Here is a 20,603-nt window from a genome sequence, read left to right on the forward strand (position 1 = left end):
CTATAAAAATGCAGTACTACATACAAACTCGCAGGGAAAACAGAATTGGAACTAAGCCACTTTGAAAGTCTTGCATAATCCTTTTTTGCTATGTACACGTTCATCACACTGCTGTTTCTTATGTTTGAATAATGAGGGGCCATTATTCAAACTTTACCTCTCATACACACACAAATTGCTCTCACATACACACAAGATAGATAGATAAGACTTCATTGATCCTGAAGGGAAATTGTGGGAAATCACTTTCACTAGATTTACCTCTCACATACACACAAAAAGCTCCCATATTCACTAGTTTTACCTCTATACACTCATTGCAGGCGTCATAGCCAATGACAATGAAGCTACTGCTTCTGGTGTGGCTAAGATGTTATTAATTAAACCTATGGCTTGGCTTAGTGCTTGTTGCGGTTGAGGTTGATTTCTTTCCTCCATCTTGGAGCACAGCAGAAAATGACAAAGCTTGTCGATAACTTTTCTCAGCCAATCACATTGTGCCATTTAGACGGACCGCCTACATTGGGCCATAATTCACCTCTCACATACACGTAAAATGCTCTCACACTCTCCATTTTACCTCTCACATTCATTAGTTTTACCTCTTACATACACATAAAATGCATTCACATTCACTAATTTTGCCTCTCACTTTCACATTGTGAAGGAGTGTTTTATGTGCGAGGTAAAACTAGTGAATGTGAGAGCATTTTGTGTGTATGTGAGAAGTAAAATGGAGAGTGTGAGAGCATTTTGTGTGTGTATGATAGGTAAAGTTTGAATAATGGCCTAAACGGCACCTAATAGTTTCTAACCAATTTAAAACATCTACATTCACTCAAGGGACATGTCTTCTGTCAACTTCTCTTTTTCAATACAAGGAAGATTACAAAACCTATTCTCTGAATTTACTGTGATTACTTTATGGATGCATTGGCAGTAGAAAAATACAATACAATCCTCTTAGCAAACAGCAGAAGAGCCATTTTTCCCTTCAAAGAGGATGGACATTTCAGAGAATGGATACATAATTACTGTTCATTGTCTGTTGTTTACTCTCTCATCTGCAACACAACTCTCAACTCAAACTCAACCGAGAAATTTTTGTGCCAGCAGAGGGCATTTCTACAGCTGGTATAAATCAGATAATAAACTCGCTTGTAAAGGGCATGGCAATCTGGAAGAACATATACATATCACTTTTTTTCTTAAATGATCATTTATTGTTAGATGTTCATTCCGATTAAAGCAATACTATTATCATTGAAATAGCCTTGCATATCTAGGCATTGTTTCTGGATTGAAACAACAATTTGAAAAAATGAACTTGCTTGCTCAAAGAAATATCTTTGTTGGCAGATATACAACAAAGGCTACTTACTGCAAAATATCGGTAAACAGACACTGCTCAATCATCATCTCCATGAAACTGATGTATTCCTTCTGTGCATAATATTCTGAATTGCAACATTACTTGTATAGTGTTTCTTCAGCTTTAATTTTTTTCCATTTTGGACATCTCGTTTAATTTTTTTATGGATCAAAACTCAATTCAGCACATACCACTGGAAAGCAGAGGAGAAATTCACTGAAACCTGGTTTTTCGATAAAGATGGTCCAACAAATGTTAACTGTAAACAATAATGTGCCCAACTTGTTTTGCTAATATCAAAAGACTCAGGACACTTCCTGCTATTTTACTGGAGTACATTTTTCTTTCAAAGAACAGGAAGGGAACCAAATGTTTCCCACAGTCCTGGAAAGAGCAGATCCCTATGCATTTCCAGACAATTTCTATGTCTCAATTGAGCCTGCAATAGAAGAAAATCTAAAGCCATTGTGAGAAAAGCTTTATACTTCAGTACTTAAGTCTCTTAATTACAATTTGGGAAACAAGGACCTTTTTGAAAACTTGTGTGTGTGAGTATGTCTAGACGTTAAAATGAGGTCCTGTCTACTTGTTTTCTAAAGATCCCAAGACACTATAATAGTCTTAAGTTCCTCCTTAATTTCACTGTTGAAGCAAATTCTCACTTCTCTACCTGATCTGCTGTGTCATGTGGCTGCTGACACGTGACCCACGAGGACGAAGTGAGTCCTTCCTATAATAATGCATTTTGTGATCTCCTGGATGAAAAAGTACTATATGAACACAAGGGATTGCTATTAACTACTCTTATTATTGTGCAACACAATGGTGCAGTGGTTAGCATTGCTGTCTTGCAGAGCTGGGGCCCTGGTTTAAATTCCAGACCTGGGGTGCTATCTGTGTGGACTTGGCATGTTCTCCCTGTGTTTAGGAGGTTTTTTTCTCCAGGGGCTCTGTGTATCTCCTACAGCCCAAAGATAAACCCGTAGGTTTTGGCGTCTGGTAAAATTGCCTCTGGTGTGAGTGTGTAAGTGTCTGTGCGCCTGCACCGCAATGGACTGGTGTCATGTCCAGTATGTTAGAAAATGGAAACTGAATCATCATCATAATATAATAATAAAATAACAATAACAATAATAATTTATTGTGTACTATTATGTGATGTGTAAACTGAACCCTGGAAGCAGCTCTAGCTGCAGTTTTTTAACTTTAATACTAGTATGTGTAAAAGAAACAGGTGTAACTGGTAGAAATCAATATTCATATGGACATTTCACAACGCATTATACCACAGTTTGTGTGATTTTCACTTATTCCTGTCCAACACACGGACTCAGGCTGACCATGGTAAAAGCCACTGTCATACACCACTCTAACGTAATTCTAAAACAATTGCTCATAGCATGGCTAGAATTTCCTTGTTTTGTCCTCCTTCACTTCACAAACTTCCTACACAATTACGGTTGTACTTGTTCCGTTCTCAGAGCAAGTACCAGAGGATTCATCTACACGACATTACAGCATTTCCTATATATTATAGGCACCCACCAAAGTGACTATCTGGAGACTGCTTTCTGAAACAAATCATTACAAAGATCTAAAGCATTACCTTATGGAATTAAGACCTTTATATGGTTTAACACGAAGGGAAAGCCTTATGGGGAATATGAATATAAGAAGCCCTTTCAGTCTCAGATTCTTCACCAATTGCTCATTACAAGCACACCCTCAATTATTAAACACAGTGCATGTGAATCAGAGCCGAATAAATGTAATTTAATTGTTTTCTGTTGAAAGATTCTTTAGCACAGAGACGTATAGCTTTTTCGGACTGTGCTTCTAAAAACGGATGGGAGCAATGAAACCAGGTCTGATACACCTCTCGCAGTCACTTTGGAGGAAAGTGCTGACAGCGGTGCTGTCTGGAGTCGCAGTGCTGTGGGATAGTTCCAGGCTGGATTCAGCCATGCCCCTGTCCTAGCCTTTGGTGTGACCTTACTGGATTTTTTCACAGTCATTTTTTTTTTGCCCAGTCTGGGAAAGATGAAGTGATCTGGCACAGAGTAGCTGTTTTTTCCTCTCGGAGATGTGTGCACTTATCTTGATCATTTCACAAAGGCCAAACTGTTTACATTTTAGGCTACTGTTAAGGCTGCAGCATTATTAAACAAACTGCAGTTCCTTCAGTGGGACATTCTTTTTGAAGAATTAAGTGGCAGGTAATGCAATTTCCCCAAAGAACAGAGATAACCAGCACTGCAGTGAATACGTTTGTCTATGGTTTATACTGTGTATATACCATGGTTTATGGTAAAAAAAACACATAATATTGGAGTCTAGGGATATACATCCAAATTCTAGGCATTGATGTTCCTAAATTCTGTAACAATTCAGAAACACTTCCAAGTTGAAACATAGAATTGTTCTACATTTTCTTGTCATATGGCAAGAAATAATGCAATATTAAATTCGCAAAGAAAATATTTGAAAGCTTGCTGTAACATACTCCTTCATTTTAATAGCTATTTACCTGCATTTGCTAACCTAAGCACTGCTGACTACCACTATACATTTTAGAGCAAAATAAAAACTGCAGCTGCATTTTTGCCAAACTAATTCACTTCAGTTACTTATCAATTTCACTTGTTATTACATCTGTCAAAGGAAGCCTCATCCTTTGCACACAGAACAAGTTTCCACATGTTCTCAGGCATCATATCAGGCCTTTGACGAATCAAAGGCGTCTGCCTGAAATAAAGACGTGCGATGGGTTTATCAGCTTCCTTTAGCAGATGAAGCCAGTTTGTAAAAAAAAGTTCACCAGAAAGAGAGACAGCCATAAAATCGGTACATTTTGAATTGTGTGTTTGCACCATATCCACCATTTCTGGATATGTGTGTTTCAGGAATTAAATAATAAATTAGACTCAATATATACAGTAAATATGGAAAAATAAAGCCGAAAATGTGTGTGTAAAATATCTGAAATAGATGTCATTAAGAAAAAATGTAAAGACGACTGTACAATTTTATTTTGTATATGTCTTCACACGCCAAAGCATCTCAGACTGTGGTACAAATTCAAAATCAATATAATCCTGGAAAGCAAGATGGACTCCACTTCCAATGGCTTTCACTAAAGCCCAGCAAATGAGTTCTTTAGTTTCAGCATTGCTAATGTGAGTGGAAGGGAGTTTCTCTAGTGAGAAGAACATGTAAAAATTCTTATTCCTTTAAATAAGCAGACATATTATTAATTAAGGTTTTTAAATGAAGGGTATAATGGCTCTGAAAAAATAATTTTAAAACATTATTGTGGGAACAAAATTATCAAGCATTATTGTGGCTGGAATGGAGTCTAAAACATTTTGCCCTCTTTCTTAGCCTTTGATAATTTCTCCTGGTAGTTTTGATAGTAGTTACAAAAATCGCATTCGCATTTCCTCAGCGTTGGTAACATCTTGGTGAATACTGGCCTTAATGCATTAAAAAGACTGATACTGTGTGTCATTCAGTAAAACAGCTATACGTATCTTTGCACAACACGGTAACGGCCATCTAAAGAAATAATAAAGAAACTTCACCATGCTTACCAGGTATCCTGATGAAGGACCAGCCGTGTCTAGGGTGCAGGGCTACCACACCCCCCGGCCTACTAGGGAAAAATGCCTGCAGTCGACCCGTCCAGCTGGCCGCCAGCTCAGGGGATCCGTACAGGAAGCACTGCTTGGCCGTGGTACTTCCTCCTTCCCTGGTCACCCTCCACTCATATTCCGCACTGCGATCATTGCAGTATCGTTCCATGGGCACTGCGGTCACCTGGGCAACAGAACAGCGACATGGGATGTGAAGGGCTACAGAAAACCGCCCGCCTTCATGTGAAACAAGAGGAGTTTTAAACCAGTCACGAAAACCAGAGGGAAAGACCAGAGGGTTTTTCAGCTTTCACCCACATTTTTTCACGTTAAAGGCAAAGGAGTGCTTCCGGAAAATTATGATTAACAGGTAAAGTGAACAAACTACTATTGGCAGTTAAAAACAGTTCGCCTCAAGAAAGCCAACGTTCACTTTAAAATATAAAACTAAAAAATCTGAAACTAAATCTCCCGCGGCAGTCATACTGAAAAAACCTGCCTTTTCCTAGCAATCTGTAAAAGGTCCTGCCAGTGTTTTTCCCTTTTTTCCTTACGACAATCAATTTGTCTTACAGTCATTGATCATTTCTGGTCTGTAAGTCACAGAAGTGAAGCCAAACAAAAAGAAAACACTGTTATCTTGTAGAACACACACAATCTGTGATGATGATAAACTGCGAATGAGACCGAACAGATGAATGAGCATAGAGCCTTGGCTCCAGATTGGGTATCTGAGGGGTTACACTGGATTACGTGAATAAAGAGCCTTTGAGATTTCAACAAAACATTTCCCTGCTTGTCAAAAACAGTCAAAACAGGGGCTGTACCCTCAAAGGAAAATTCTCACTAAAAAGATGGGTCGATTTAATTTTCCTACAGCTTGACTGCCATTCACCTGGAAAAGCTGTGTTTGCAACTCCTAAGCCACAGTCCTCACAAGTCAGGGAACCTTTTAAAGGGGAAACTTCCTAGAATTGAGATCACTTGACAGGGAGTAGCAAAAGGTCAAGGAGACACCTCCTCATGCAGATAGCTCCTAAACAATTGTCTGTTCCTTACAATAATGGGAACTCTGTTACCATGATCTTTCATGATCTGATAGATAATAAGGAGGCTGTCACCATGCTGCAAAGCGGAAATCTCATAAACGGGATCACTCAGTTGAAGGGAACAGAAATTTAAGAGAGAACTGTCTGTCAAAAGGCACATATAATTCATTCACACAACCTGAATCTTTTAAGCTGCAGGTTGCACTTTAAAGCCTCTTGTGCAAATGTTATGTAAAGAAGTTACTTTGTGACTGCAGTTTCCCGATTGACAGTGTTCGTACATAAAACTGCATTTACGTTTTTAACTTTTATCATATACTGTAGCTCACAGCAGTTATTTAAATGAAAGCAGAGTAAAAAAAAAATCAAAATGACATTGCACATGGTTCAGCCCCTATATAAATGAAACTTTTTTATATTGTGTTATTGTATTTAGCCTTATTTATGCTCACCAGCTGTTGGCAAGGTACACCAAATCAGTACATATATTATCTTTAATTGAACATTTAAAAACATTTCAAACTGTGGTTATGTGTCCACCTCTGCATTGAATTCCATCTCATTCCACAAGTACAGAAAAGGCCAACATGCTGAAATGCGTGTGGTGAAACTAAGTGAATGTTGTGTTCAATTGTTGCCTTCTAAATTCTAAGTAATTTACAGGCTAACTTGAAATGCCTGTTCTTACAGGTATCCTTGTAGGTTAGAACCACATGGACTCAGATCAAGTCTCATGGACAGCCAGGCTAGGTCTCCTCCAGGAATAGCAGGCGACCGTCGGGTCAAAAGTGTGCTGCAGAAAGTTGTCAGCACATCATGAACTTCGACCTCTTTGCAAAACGACAACATGATTTCCATTATAATAGTGATTTTATAACCAGGAACACTTTTTTCTTATTCAGACAGTATGACTCCATTCTGAATAACAGCTGTTGTTGTAGGGTTCTGGGACACCACTGTTAACTTCATGAAAACGTGGGTGCTTCTGGCAGTGCGGTAGCTCTGTGGGTAAGGATCTGTGCCTGTGGCTGGACGGTTGCTGGTTCAAATCCCGCAGCCGGCAGAGGAATCCTACTCCGTTGAGCAAGGCCCTTAACTCCAACTGCTCCAGGGGCGACGTATAAATGGCTGACCCTGCGCTTTAACCCCAAGCTTCTCTGCCTGTCTGTTTGTCTGAGTGTCTCATGGAGAGCAAGTTGGGGTATGCGAAAAGACAAATTCCTAATTCAAGAAATTGTCTATGGCCAATAAAGTGATCTTATCTTATCTTCCTACTTCATGCGCAACTATCTTTCAAAGGATTTTGATGAGAAGCAAAAAAATCACCCTGTGTTTTAGTAACAGATTAAATGTTTTTGTAAGGTGTACAAAGCTTCGGTTTTTGGCTCTTGTACAAAGACTTGAAATGAAGCATCTCATCCTCCGCACTCCCACTCCCACCCAGCCTGTAACAACTCCAGCTGCTTTTTATCCAAAAGGCTGTCAGACACAAAGCCGCATTTTATCTCTTGCCTGCTGTTCCAGTTCAATTGCACTTGTTTTGGATGGACAGAGCAAGCACAATTTGTCACTGTCACACTTTAGTTGACATTTCCTGCCATTATAGTGAGAAGTTCAGTAGAAATTCACTTTCCTACAAAGTGTCTGCCAAAAGAAATAACCCCTCTTCATGGCCTACACGATCCTGTTGAATTACAGCTGGCGATTTCCTGCAATAATTAATAAAATGAGACATTGCTTCAATGAAGAAATAAATTATACATCTGAAATTGTTTTGACTCCTTTGTTCACTGTGAAAAGAGCAAAGTTTTCGATTCTGGGGCAATCCGAGAATTTTAACAGATTTCCTGTCATTCTATCAATTTCATTACCCTTCCAAATCTATGCTTGGTTGTAGTTACAGTTTGCCAGCTTCATATGAAACGTGTTCCAAAAGTTTCTGTGAAACTTTTTCAGTTCTTTCCTTCCACCTTCTCTCTCTGTGTCAATGGTGCTGTTCTCAACAGCTCTATTCCAGCATGCTCAGAAAAAAAGAAACCTACATTCTTTTCTGGAGGACAACAAGAACTACGAAGCCCAACACGAATTGATCACAAAAATAAATTACTTTCTCCATCTGCGTTGATGTAATCACCACTGCTCATTGCCCATCACATTTTGCCAGCTGTAAATCAGCTGTTTTGTCTCTGGCACAAGCCGGTAACAGTCAAACCCATTCATTTATAACAAAATCCTTATCCTACAAACTTTTCAGTTACTGACAGAATAATTTGAATCAGAAAACCAGGAGAAAGACCTTGCCAAAAAAAAATAAGCGGCTGCAAAAAGGAGAAGAATTATGGGGTCTGTTTTGAACTCTGAAAGCCTCACAGCAGGACTGCCTCCGGCACCTTCTTTTAAATATTATTCTCCGGTCAACAGCTGCAACCAGACACCTGCACATATTTAGAAGATACGGATATAATTGTTCTACAGCATCTAAATCCACCTAAGTCATACGTACAGCCTCATTTTGTGGTTATTAGGGGAAATTAACCTGAACTCCCTGCTTTGGTCAACACATGTTAGGTACTCCAAGAGATTCCTAAACTAGGTTTTCATCAATATCCTGTCTTTAAGCCAGGTGGCTGATAGCAGCCTAGAGTTAATACAGTGCCTAACTGAAAATTATTCCCTATCTTCTTTTTATAGTCTAATAAATGAAATACGGTTAAACTGCAAATACGGCAAACACGGTGTAACTACACGTACCTATTGCCTGCTGTGGAATAAGCAATCTTATTTCTGAAAGTACATACAATGTTCATGCAAATTACCATAATGTGTCAACGGGAGCAGCCCATCAAAGATGTGCTCTATTACAGCCCTGCAGTATAAATGATTATCAACAGACCTATCTTTTTTTTTTGCATGTGGCATCATCCACCACCCAGGTGAGGGGACAGTGTGTACAATAAGGGACCCTGCCATATGTTCATCACAAGGCCCTACAATAAAACATGTCCTAAAGAAGAATTACCGTCCCAGAAAGTAAACACTCATATAAATATTGGTCAGACAAAGCAAACAAAGAAAGTGCGTTACTGATGGCAAAATCCACACAGGAGAAATCTCTGATGACAGCACTCACTTTATAGCATACACTCTTATGAGTCAGAATTGCACCATTCCGATAAGGACAGTCTGCGTGTCTAAGAAGAGCTCAAAACATCGCTTTCACGAATTAACAACGGCAAATACGACTGAGAAAAACAACGTTTGCTTAAAATTCTTAGTTATAAAATCTCTCCCCTATGACATCAACAAACAAAAACCTGTCTCGGTATACATTGTAATAACAGAGTGCAAGAGCTGCAGTTGTTCTTACCCGTGAGACATAGGTGAAAACGAACTTGGGAAGCTCTGTGGCCTGGCAGGGCCTCACGACGGAGGTAGCTGATTTCCTGCGGTGTATCACCACGTCACTGTGGCTCACTACAGTGGGGCTATGGCTGGTGAAGACAAGTTCCTGCAACACAATATACAGCACAGCGAAATCAGAGTGGGCAGTCACTGCATGAGCTCCAGAAAAGCTGAAATTAAACACATTGAGTTTTTATGGAATTCTCTGCTGATTGGATCCGTGGAGCTGTTGCAGACCTCTCACCAATGGGACACCAAGTGATTCTCTTCTCCTTTCTGGCTTTCTTCTCTTTTTTTCCACTTTGGATATACTATGTTAATGGGACTCTGTAGTTCTAATAATGTATGTGTACAAATATGCTGTAGTATGATTCATATGTGTTGAAACTGCAAGGGTGGTTTTACAGTTCTGGGTCACAAGTGACCAACGAAACATCAAAGATGTCTGTTTCCACACAGCCATCTGGTTCCACCTAGTGGCAAATGGGACAAAAACAACCTTACTCAGCATCTAAACTTACGAGAAGTTATGGTCAAATACCAAACTCATCTATTCTAGTAGATTTGTTTTAAAATCAACTATTCTTAGAAACATTACCCATTCAAACACATAATGTCTGTACCAAAATGTATTAATGCAATAGACAGGAAACTCTGGGAATGAATCCAAAGTAGACACTGTATTCTCTGTAATTGCTCTTTTATGCAAAAAAACATTCCAGAGTTATACATTCCTAGTCCAACAGGTTAACAGCTTTATATAAAATCCGTGCTTGTGCTGAAGGAATAAGGTACTTCACTCATATAATAGATAAGAAAACAGATTGAATATTGTGGCTAAAAGAAATGCTGTATACAAATTCTAGAGGACAAAAAACCTTAGCTCTTTGTGATGAGCAGGTGCTGCCTGTAATATCATCACACATCATTTGCAGGGAAAAGATACTGAGCGTGATGAATGGGGCTGTCAAAACTGCAGCACATGCTGTGTTGTCAGCTGTTTTGCAAGTGAGACTGGAAACAGTCTGAGGAGCCAAGACTTTTCTGTCTTCCCAAACTGAGAACAGAGATGTGGAAACTGCACAGATCTCAGGGGGGACTACTCTTCAACACATGGAGGCTGCTGAGTCAGGCAGGGCAGCAGCACAGCCTGCCAGAGTAGCCAGTTTCTGGCAGAGCTGCAGCTCATCAAACATCCTTTTTACTATTTCCATTAACATTCTCCAAGAAGGAAAATAAGGGACCTACATTTCTAGACAGAAATAAAAAGGAAATAAGGAAGCTGATCTCTGCCAGAAACAATATAGTCCCTGCACGCGAGTCCAAATGTGTGTCCAGTGTTCCATCAGTTGGAGCCTAAGCTCAATACTCAGTGTGGAAAAGACAGATAAAGGCAAAGTTAAGATTTTACATAGAACATGAATAAATACATACGTATACATTCCTGGCAACTGCTTGTTCACCTATGGTAATGATTTAATGACTGACCAAACAAAAGCAAAATACTGACTGTGCTTATGTGCACACCGCTTTCAATACAAAAAAGAAAAAAGCTAATATTTTAACAATCTCAGAGCCCTACCTTGTTTTAGAATGCTCTGGAATAATGAATGCAATCTTTAAACTTTTTCATTCAACGGTGATTTATTCGGTACAGAATTCTAGTCATGAGGCACCTCTGAAAGTGCTGCCAGATTTCAGTGTTTGAATAGTCAGGTTACCGCTGCCCTCTCCAGAACATGCTTGTGTAACGCTGCCTGAGTTAAGGAGCTGCTGCATAGGAAAACTGAGGTGTGAGGTGTGTTTGAACAGTATCAAAAGCGTGACAGAACACGCCTCGCTGAAGCTAGGTGACGCTCTTCCTGAGGAATTAAGAGATTAATCAAACAGATTAGAGTCTTACCCTTTTGTTTGGCAATTAAATACCCCTGGTAAATCTCCCAAATTACCTTTCCAGATAAACCCCAAACCCCTTTAAATAGAGGTCATACTGATATTTTACATAATCGTTTGCAATCTTGTGGATTTTATGGATGTTGTTATTCTATAAGAACATTAATTACATGAATGAATCTCTTACACTAATAACCATAATGTCTTGCCACATACTGCACAGTAACTAAGAGCTGAATTAAATTCTTATACTAATACAACCCCCCGCTTGACAAAAAGCCATACCTACATCCTTGCATGTGAATTTGTACCTTATTTAATAGTAGTTCTATGGAAAAAATGAATGAAACAACAGGGAACTTAGAATGTTTCAAGTCATCACACTCCCTGGAACACAATATATTTTGAATATGAGTGCGTTTCTCTGAGGTGATGTGTATGTAAAACGAAAGTTTGATCAGCACGTGGAATTTGAATATATTGACGTTATTAATGGTTCTTTTTAAAAAGCTGAATTCGATTTATAATGTCATTTACACGTTCTCAAGACCTCTTTCTTAAGCTCAGCAGTAAAGCTCTGCAGTTTGAACTGTGTGGGACGATACAAATTTCAACACAAACACCAATAGACTGTGTTGGTGAGTGTAGATAAACTAGTCACTCTCTAAACTGTTACAGGAGAAAATGCCATTAGAACAATTTCCCTAGTTTCCATGTTCTAATTTTCACTGAATTAATGCAATTTGCAGCATGCTTTATCTTATGAGTTTCTTGAACCCGACATACATTCCTAACCAGCAGACCACAACAGAATCATAAAAGGCTGTGCTAACCGTTCTAAAGAAAAAAGCCACAGGAAAAACAGGTGGGCGCTAGGAGGCAATACTGGATAAGAATGGAGTAGAAAGCAAGTTTAATATTTTTTACCAATTTGTGTTTACCAGTGTGTGTGAGTTACAAAAATGTGCTGTTAGCCAAACTTCAGTCTACCTGCCAAACAATAAATTCAAAACATGGCACTTGATGACTTTCTCTTTGTCAGCGGCTTGCCATAATTAAAGGGGAACTGCAACGCTATTTTTATATTTCACGGTTAGAAAGAATCAGCACTGATGAATGCATTTCAAACCACTATAAAAGTAAAATGTACACAGTAAATTATAAAAACCACTAAATTACATCACAAAAAATAAATGACCCAGGTATGCTGAATGCCATATTCAGTGATTCAGAATAAGGCAAAAAAAACACTCCGGTGATGTCAACCGGCCCTAAGACACTGTAAATAAGGAGTCTTGTGAACACGCTTCTTTTAATCCAATAGAAATACTGCTCTCGATTTCGAGACGGTTTTGCAAACAAATACTACTTGCTTGCCAACTCTGCATGCTGATCACACTGGAACATTTCTGTAGTGAAATATCTGCTGCACAACCTGTACTTATTCGCTCGTACATCACATTGCATTAGTTCTTACAGTGACTAGTGAGCAGGAAGGGCCGCATCTCATGGAAACTCTTGCTCTCGCCCGTGGCGAAACCAGCAGTTTGCGACAACATGGCAACTTACATTACTTTTACAAAGATCATGATTTTGCGCTTAATTCGGAATTTGTAATTTTTATAAATTCATTGACCTTGTTACCAAGATTTAATAACCAGTCTCAGAAAATGGAACTGCAGGTCCCCCTTTAAGACAGTGGATAGCCTTCATCATGCATTGGTTTTGTAATCTGCGTCTGGTGGGTTGTCTGAGGTTTTGATTTAATCCAGGCCTTTATCTCTGGAGGTGGTGTGTGAGGGCCATTGGGTGCTCTCTGATGTTCTTGCTGCGAGTGGGAAAGGGAGATTAAAGAACCCCTGTGCCGGTGCTCACCTGTAGCACAGGACTGTTCTGCGCACTGGGGAACGAAGTGGGATGGTTAAGCCACAGCACAAGATCCCTGTTGGACAGGAACTTGGATTTGGCCTTGGGCTCTTCCTCTTCCACAGACCACAAGCGTTGCAGATATAGCCGGTAAGAAGACTTCAGAGACAAAAAAAGAGCTAACCATCTGGAACAGACAAAAGGATGTCAGACTGTGGCACATAAAAAATACAACCCGCACACAAACAAAGCAAAGTCACTGGGGTTATCTTGGACTCACCGGACTACAGTTCCTTGAAGCATCATGTTAGACATTTCAGCTGGAGACATGTCTATAAAACGCAGGAAGGAAAAACAGCTGCTCTCATCATTACCTGGTGATGGAAATGCAGATCCTCTTTTACAGTCAAGTATGGTAATAATTCAAGGGGATTTGTTTATGGAACTTTCCATAACACATTTCTCAACATTGGAAATACCATCAAATCTAAGCCCAAAGACATTAGAACTGATTAAATGGCCTTGTTTTCCCTGGTGCCAACCATGTGTTTTGAAAATATGTAAATAAAGTAAGAAAATTCACATTTACAGGCTGTGCGCAAAGAATTGGAATCACTGTTTTATCAATATTTGAGTATTTTCAAAGTTTTTGTTATTAACAAAAGCCTTAAAAAAACCTAGGCATGGTCATAATATACATATTTAAATTACTATTGACATTTTAAGACCAGGCAAGTGCGCTATATCAGTTAGCAACCTACCTTTTCGGTGAAATAAGGACTGATGAATGTGCTGTGGAGAAAATGGTGACAACAGGACCTGTAGCAGCCTGCAAACCAAACAGAAGCATAAGCACAGGGAAACAAAATACTTTCCTCTGTTCCTGTGTCAACAGAGCTCTTCTCTATCAGTGAGAATGAGTTAGAAAGGTGGACTTGTCTTGGGATAACAATATCTTTGGTCTCAAAAATAATCTCATTCTCCTTTTATTTACACCTAAAATGGCACTGAGATGTGGTAAAAGCACATTCCTTCTGGTTTCTACAAAACACTCAGACAAACAGGAAAACAGCCTGAGTGCTACTCACTACCACACTTTAAACACACTCTCTGATGCTCTTTCATTTGATACAAATGTTGGAGGTAGCCATGCAGAAAGCAATCACATCAAACATAAAGGGTTAGCAATTACACTTTTAGACGAAGATAAGTGGCCGCGGCTTGATTAAAATACCGGACATCAGAACATGAAAAAATAAGGACCTAACCTAATTCAAAACAAAAGCCAATCTGACAAAAATAAATAACCTTCCAGAGATTATTAATGTTCTCTAGAGACGGGCTCGTCTCTTCATATACAATTCTGACTCAGCAGGTGTCCCTTTCTGAATAGAAGCAGGATTAAATGGCTTTCTCTTAGCCATGTGGAACACAGCCAGATTTTAATGTAGCAGAAAGCTGCTATCAGATTGAGTGAGCACAACTCTAACCTGACCTTAAAATTATACTGACACTTCCTCAGTTACTTTCCACTGCAGGGAACCAGAACACAAGAGGCCTTCTGAAGAATGTGAAGGAGTAACTTAAGAGGTATCATACAGTATACAGTCTGATGTTTATTTTGCAGATTACTTCCAAACAAATACTTCGTACTTTTTTATCAACATTGTCATCCCCCTTAGACAGACTATTTTATAAGAATGATACTTGTCAAAATATAAAATTGCCTTTCGAGATAAACTAATAACAATGATTTTTAATAATAAAGATTTTTACTGGAATGTTTCTGGTAAAAATTGTCTTGGAAATACCTACTGAAAACAAATTAATTTAACTGTCTCAGGTCCTGACACTTGTTCATTACGTAACCTTAAAATATGTTTCATAACCACCTGAACTTTTTGTCAATGTGCATTAACTAATTTACTTACTCTTATAAAATTCAATTATGTAGAAAAATAAATTTAACTTAAAAACTATAATTATTCAAGTGCTCCATTCAATACAGCCATTTAAAGCAGCAACCAGAAAATGTATTTGAAACAGAACATTAGTTTTAGGCTGCTGCACAAGAAAGACTCTATTGCAGTTAGACCTTAACTTTTGAAATGGATGGAAACTACACTCATTAATCTCTGAATATGCAAACTTACACTAGCAGCAGAGAAGGATAATGGAACACATTCTCCTTTATGTCTGTTTTAAGATATTTAAGTGGTCTACTGCAGCATTAAAAAGCAGGCTGCTGTTTAAAAAATGTTGAATGCTTAATTAAAACATTACCTGATTACTAAAACGCAAAGGATCTTTTAAACTGTCAGTATTTTACCCAAATAAAGCAAATTCAGAATAACCGAAAACATTCCTTTGTATGATACAGGTGAATCAAACAATCTGAATACAAAATAACTTGTCACAATATCAGGTTAAATATATACTACAAAACACTGCATGAATACTACAAAAGCAATTGACACCTATTTTCCATCAGTGAAAAAGGACTGATGAGCTAAATGTTATTTCTGGAAGTAAAAGAATTAGAAACATACATCTTAGGATGTTAACGAAATAAACTGCATTAAGTAACGTCAATTAATAAATTTAGCACAAAACTCTGAGGGCTTTATTTTCAATGGGACAGAGGGTGAAGCCTGCTGCCAAGGGGACTCTGAGATTTCTGACTGGTTCCATGTAGGACCTGTTGTATATAACAGGAATGACCCATGCAGGACCTGACTTTAAACCATCCCAAATTACCCACCTGGTCCGACACTGATTGAACGTTGAGATCAGGCCTTGCCGAAAAAGGAACTTAGACATGACATAGGGTTTCAAGAACATGTGAAAAGGGGATCTGGTCTCTTGCCGTTCAAAAAGATCAGGATGGTTACACACCTAAAGCCAAATAAAATAATACAAATTATAAAAACAAAAAAAAAGTCATCCGTCATATTTTCAAGAACAGACTGAAGTTAACCTGGACTACCACAGGAATCTCAAGAACAATACCGCTTCCTTCAAGCATCCTTAAGAAATGATCTATGCAAGTACATGTCAACTCTCTGAAAAACTGAGGTTGAAGTGGCACTGCTGGTTCTTGCTTTTAGTTGTATGTGCCTTGGAAAATGAATATTAATTTTAAGAAATATTAAACACAAATTCTTTCATCTTTCATTTATGAATGCTATTATAATATTTAGGATTGATTAAGCCTAGCAGATAAAAAAAACAGGCAGTTTGTATACAGGGTGCATTTTTCACCTTCCTGAACTGCATGACGAGGTTCATTAAGCTGCTGGTAGTGTTCTGTGCTTGCTGTGCTGTTCCCATTGAAGACTGGAGAAGATCCTCTATTGAGATCTTATTCTTCAGGGCCTGGTACAGGAGCTTCTGGCGGCTTGTCAGTTGACAGTACATCAGAATTTCAATCTATGAAGAGACAACAAATGTGGCCAATTGTCTACATATGAAGAGCTGCTCCGACATATCATGATTTATAAAACATGCTGATGTTTAGAAACCACCTGGGAAAACAAATTTCACCTTGATAAACACTCAAAGCAGCTGCAAGCAGAGGAAATGGGAGATTTAGGCCTGAAACGCTCCAACATGCCCCAAACAGCAGAGTAGCAAGTTTACTTTCACTTAGTACCTTATCAGAGAGTTCATTCTCCACATCCTTCTTGATGCGCCGTAACATAAATGGCTTCAGTATCATGTGTAATCGAGATAGCTGGTCTGGAAGAGCAAAACATAAGTAGCAAAAATCAAACTGAGTACTGTACTTTTTTCTTCACCCAAAAGATATTTTTAAAAATGAGCCAGATGTGAAACAGATCTCAAGTATAGAAAAACTTAACCATTCATGATCCTAATCTATAAAAACATTCTCACATTCAATTAAATAATTGTCTCCTGAATTTCCAATTAGATTCCCCGCTTGCACAAGTGAGGCAAGATGTGACTAGTGAGTTAAGATGTCACTAGTGTGTCATTTTAACTTCACCATCACCCCACAATCCTTTTCAAACACAAGTTAAAACACATGGAATCCTTTTTTATGTGGAAAGCTTTTTTTCAGCCCTAAAGCAACCTTCTAGTCCTGTTCTTGCACAGTGTATAATGCTGCCTTTTGGCACTGAATTATTAGTTTGGATATTCTGAAATACTCACTCTCATCAATGGCTGACTTGTTTTCCGCGTGACTTTCGATGTCCTTGGAGAACCATTCATTGAACTCTTCGTGGGAATCAAAGAGAGTCGGCATAATGAAATGCAGCAAGGCCCACAGCTAAAGAAGAAGCATCGGAATTAAATGGAGGCACAAAGCTAAAGCTTTTTCTTGCACATATTACTTGTTAAATTGCCACACATGCGTGGTTTGAGAAATACTCAAGGATTTTGCTCACTGATTCATCTTCACTATTTACATTTGAGAACTGTTTCTTAGTGTTAAAACAGTAAAGAATGTAGATTGCGGCACGCAACAGTGCAACCTTTGATTGAATTATCAGGAAAATGACATGTTTTTAACACGGCGATGATACACAGCACTAAGAAAGACCTGATTCAGCCAGAAAGCAGACGATTCCATCACTCACCTCAGCCATTGTATTCTGAATGGGTGTTCCTGTGAGAAGCAGCCTGTTTCGACACTGGAACTGCAGCAATATCTTCCATCGGACACTGCCAAATAAATATCACTGTGAAGGTGACTGAACTATTTCACAAACTATAAACCTGGGTAATTCACAAAGAGCAACTTCACTGCTGGAACCTAAACTAGTGCTATGCAAAATTTCCAAAGATAAAGTGTATTATCCATCTGTTGACACGCTTTTTAAAAGAAATGTAAAGAAATCAATTCAGAAATCATGAGGCTAAATTTGTAATCCTCAACTGACACTTGTGTAATAATAAATTCTGCAGTACTGACTGGCTTTGGCAAGAATTCCGCCAGCAGCCCAAACGATTATTTGTTACTTTTCACTTTCCAGAACAAACACAGTCAGCTGCCCTTCAACGTCTTCAAGCTGAACAAAGCAAAACCTTTCAGAAATCAGTGAAGACTCTTTTACTTTTACATTTATTTCCAAAGGAGAGAAATGTATTGCTGCCAATAAAAAGTCGATCTTTTGAGTCTTTCGTTTGACAGATTGCAGCAATCTAACCTAGGGCCCTGTGCAAGAGAATATGAAATAACAGCACAGACTTCATCCTTCAAATTCTCTCATACTGTACCACTCAATTTTCAGAGCTAGCTCTCGTCCTCAGCTTACCTGGTGCTGCTTTTCAGTGCCTGGGCCTCATCCAACACCATGTACTGCCACTTAACTCTCTGGAAATACTTCACATCCTGCACCACAAGCTGATAACTAGTAATCACCACATGGAAAGGTGCATCTTGGGTATACAATGTTTTCTACAGACAGAAAAAAACAGCAATAAGAACAGTTTCTCTCAAAATGTGGAGTCTTCTCCTAAGGATTCTGCATGGAGTTTTACACTGAAATGGAAGCACACAGCTTCAGTCTTTAAAGGACTAAGTATTCTGTGTTGGGCAAGTTCTGTGATTAACCGCATACTAGTAACAAACTGTGTATATTTATATATCCTAATGAGGACATATAAATCCTGCTCCTACAATATAAATCTCTACTCCTCACTGAGCCTATAGTTACTGTGCTTCACAACGTATTCACCACAAGTAAACAAAGTAAACACCACAAAGAAATCACAAGAGCAAGTCTAACAATGTCTCTGGGTCACTCCAGAAAAAATTGACCAGAACAAGTGCCTCTTTGATATTTGAGTATACCAAGATAAAAAAATGCTGATCATTATTTTTTTTATATTTCCCTTGTGACCATGGACTAGGCAAAGGTCTTAAGATTATAATTATAGAAAAAGCTATATATTAAAACTTTAGCCCTAACCTTTTACCTTGTAGGGATTGAAGATCCTAAAATGCTGGTAATTTTTAAAAGCATTAGAAACCAATCTTTCAAAATTTGTGAAACACATTTAATTTCAAGTTGTGTTACTGGTCACTTAACACTAAGCAAAAGTGTTTTTGTTATTTTGTCACCACATTAAATCATGTAAGAGGGCTCTAATAAATCACCCTTTTGACCAAGACTCTTTGACCAAGTTCTACAACATTCAAGCAAAAAATGCTTGAACCTATTGTATTGTGCCTCTGCTACAGTATAGCGCTTGTATAATCTCAGAGCATTGGGCAAGAAAATGTCCCTTTCCTAGTTGAGCTGTCGTGGCAAGGGTCTTGCCAAATTCCTGGAAAAGGCTGGTTGCGTTTATAACAGCACAATAAATTAACAAAAAATGTTTGCTCTCAGTCCGCGTCAACATCGTACCTGACTCCAAAACTTCCGGATTACCTTCCTGTCATGAGGATTGCCCCAGTAAGGCAACACCTGAAGAAGAAAAAAGGGTATAGAAACATACATCTCAAGAATTCCATTCAAGATACATGTTTGCATTTTATGGATTTACAAATATCAGCTCTGCTGTCATAAAAAGAGACCTTCAAACCCCTAGAAATAGTGTGCCCCTAAAGCAGACTCTTACAGTCAGAAATAGGTGCTGCCTACACTAGAGACAGGGGGGTGTTTGTGAGTACAATCCCCTGGGTGTTCTGGAAAGCAGCCAGGTCAACAGCTCATTGAGTCCTTTAAAGGCGAACTAACAGGAATCTGGAAGGAAACTGCCCTCTATTTGATTCGTTCACACTGCACAGCGGAAACTCGTCTACAATGTCTGAGACCAGAATGCCGTTTTTTCCTTATTGGTTTGTTCATAGTTGAGCAGCAATTACACAAAGCGTATCTTTAATGCCACTGAAACATTTATTTTGTTTCCTTTCTCTTCTGGATGTTATTACCAGCTGACATGATTCTGATAATCTTTTAACACCTCGTTAGCAGATCACTGCTGTATTAATGCTCACGTATGATCACGTCTCACGGAGAGTGTCGTGCTCCGTATCACGCCTGCATTTTTATACAGCCCTCATGTTCCTTGGATGGACGTTATCATTACAGCTGAAACACTTACTGTCTGCTAGAACACCGCTTTACTTGCGTATCAAAAACCATCATATAACTTGAGCATTAATTCAGAGCTTATATTACTGTAGTGCTTATTTCAAGCACTGCCCTCTTACCCTAGAGAAATCCTCTGGGAGGCCATTACACTAGAGCAGTTAGGAGCCTAAGCAGATTACTAATGCAAATCCATGTCAGGATGCAGTTATCTGGGCCTGAGGATTTAGACTGCTTGTTCCTCTCCTGAACCACACAAGGACAGTATATTTTACACATGTGGAGCACATGCACACACGCGGCCATTTGAAACCACATTCAATGAAAA

General features: G+C 38.7%; 1 protein-coding gene across 2 annotated transcripts in view; it reads right to left on the reverse strand.

Moving 5' to 3' along the window:
- Positions 1-20,603, reverse strand: part of ino80 (INO80 complex ATPase subunit) — a 56,362-nt gene that overhangs the window by 19,393 nt on the left and 16,366 nt on the right. For both annotated transcript variants that reach the window (XM_088925051.1, XM_088925050.1), the window contains exons 15-26: positions 19,589-19,648; positions 18,494-18,636; positions 17,816-17,900; positions 17,388-17,505; positions 16,867-16,952; positions 16,476-16,643; positions 15,976-16,109; positions 13,976-14,043; positions 13,495-13,588; positions 13,224-13,401; positions 9,421-9,561; positions 4,963-5,188 (exon numbers count right to left, since the gene is read on the reverse strand). In XM_088925051.1, coding sequence (XP_088781177.1) covers positions 4,963-5,188; positions 9,421-9,561; positions 13,224-13,401; positions 13,495-13,588; positions 13,976-14,043; positions 15,976-16,109; positions 16,476-16,643; positions 16,867-16,952; positions 17,388-17,505; positions 17,816-17,900; positions 18,494-18,636; positions 19,589-19,648 — 1,501 coding nt within the window. The remainder of the gene's footprint in view (positions 1-4,962; positions 5,189-9,420; positions 9,562-13,223; positions 13,402-13,494; positions 13,589-13,975; positions 14,044-15,975; positions 16,110-16,475; positions 16,644-16,866; positions 16,953-17,387; positions 17,506-17,815; positions 17,901-18,493; positions 18,637-19,588; positions 19,649-20,603) is intronic.

Source organism: Atractosteus spatula, chromosome 9 (assembly GCF_055471065.1).
Source record: "Atractosteus spatula isolate fAtrSpa1 chromosome 9, fAtrSpa1.hap1, whole genome shotgun sequence".
NCBI lineage: Eukaryota > Metazoa > Chordata > Actinopteri > Semionotiformes > Lepisosteidae > Atractosteus > Atractosteus spatula.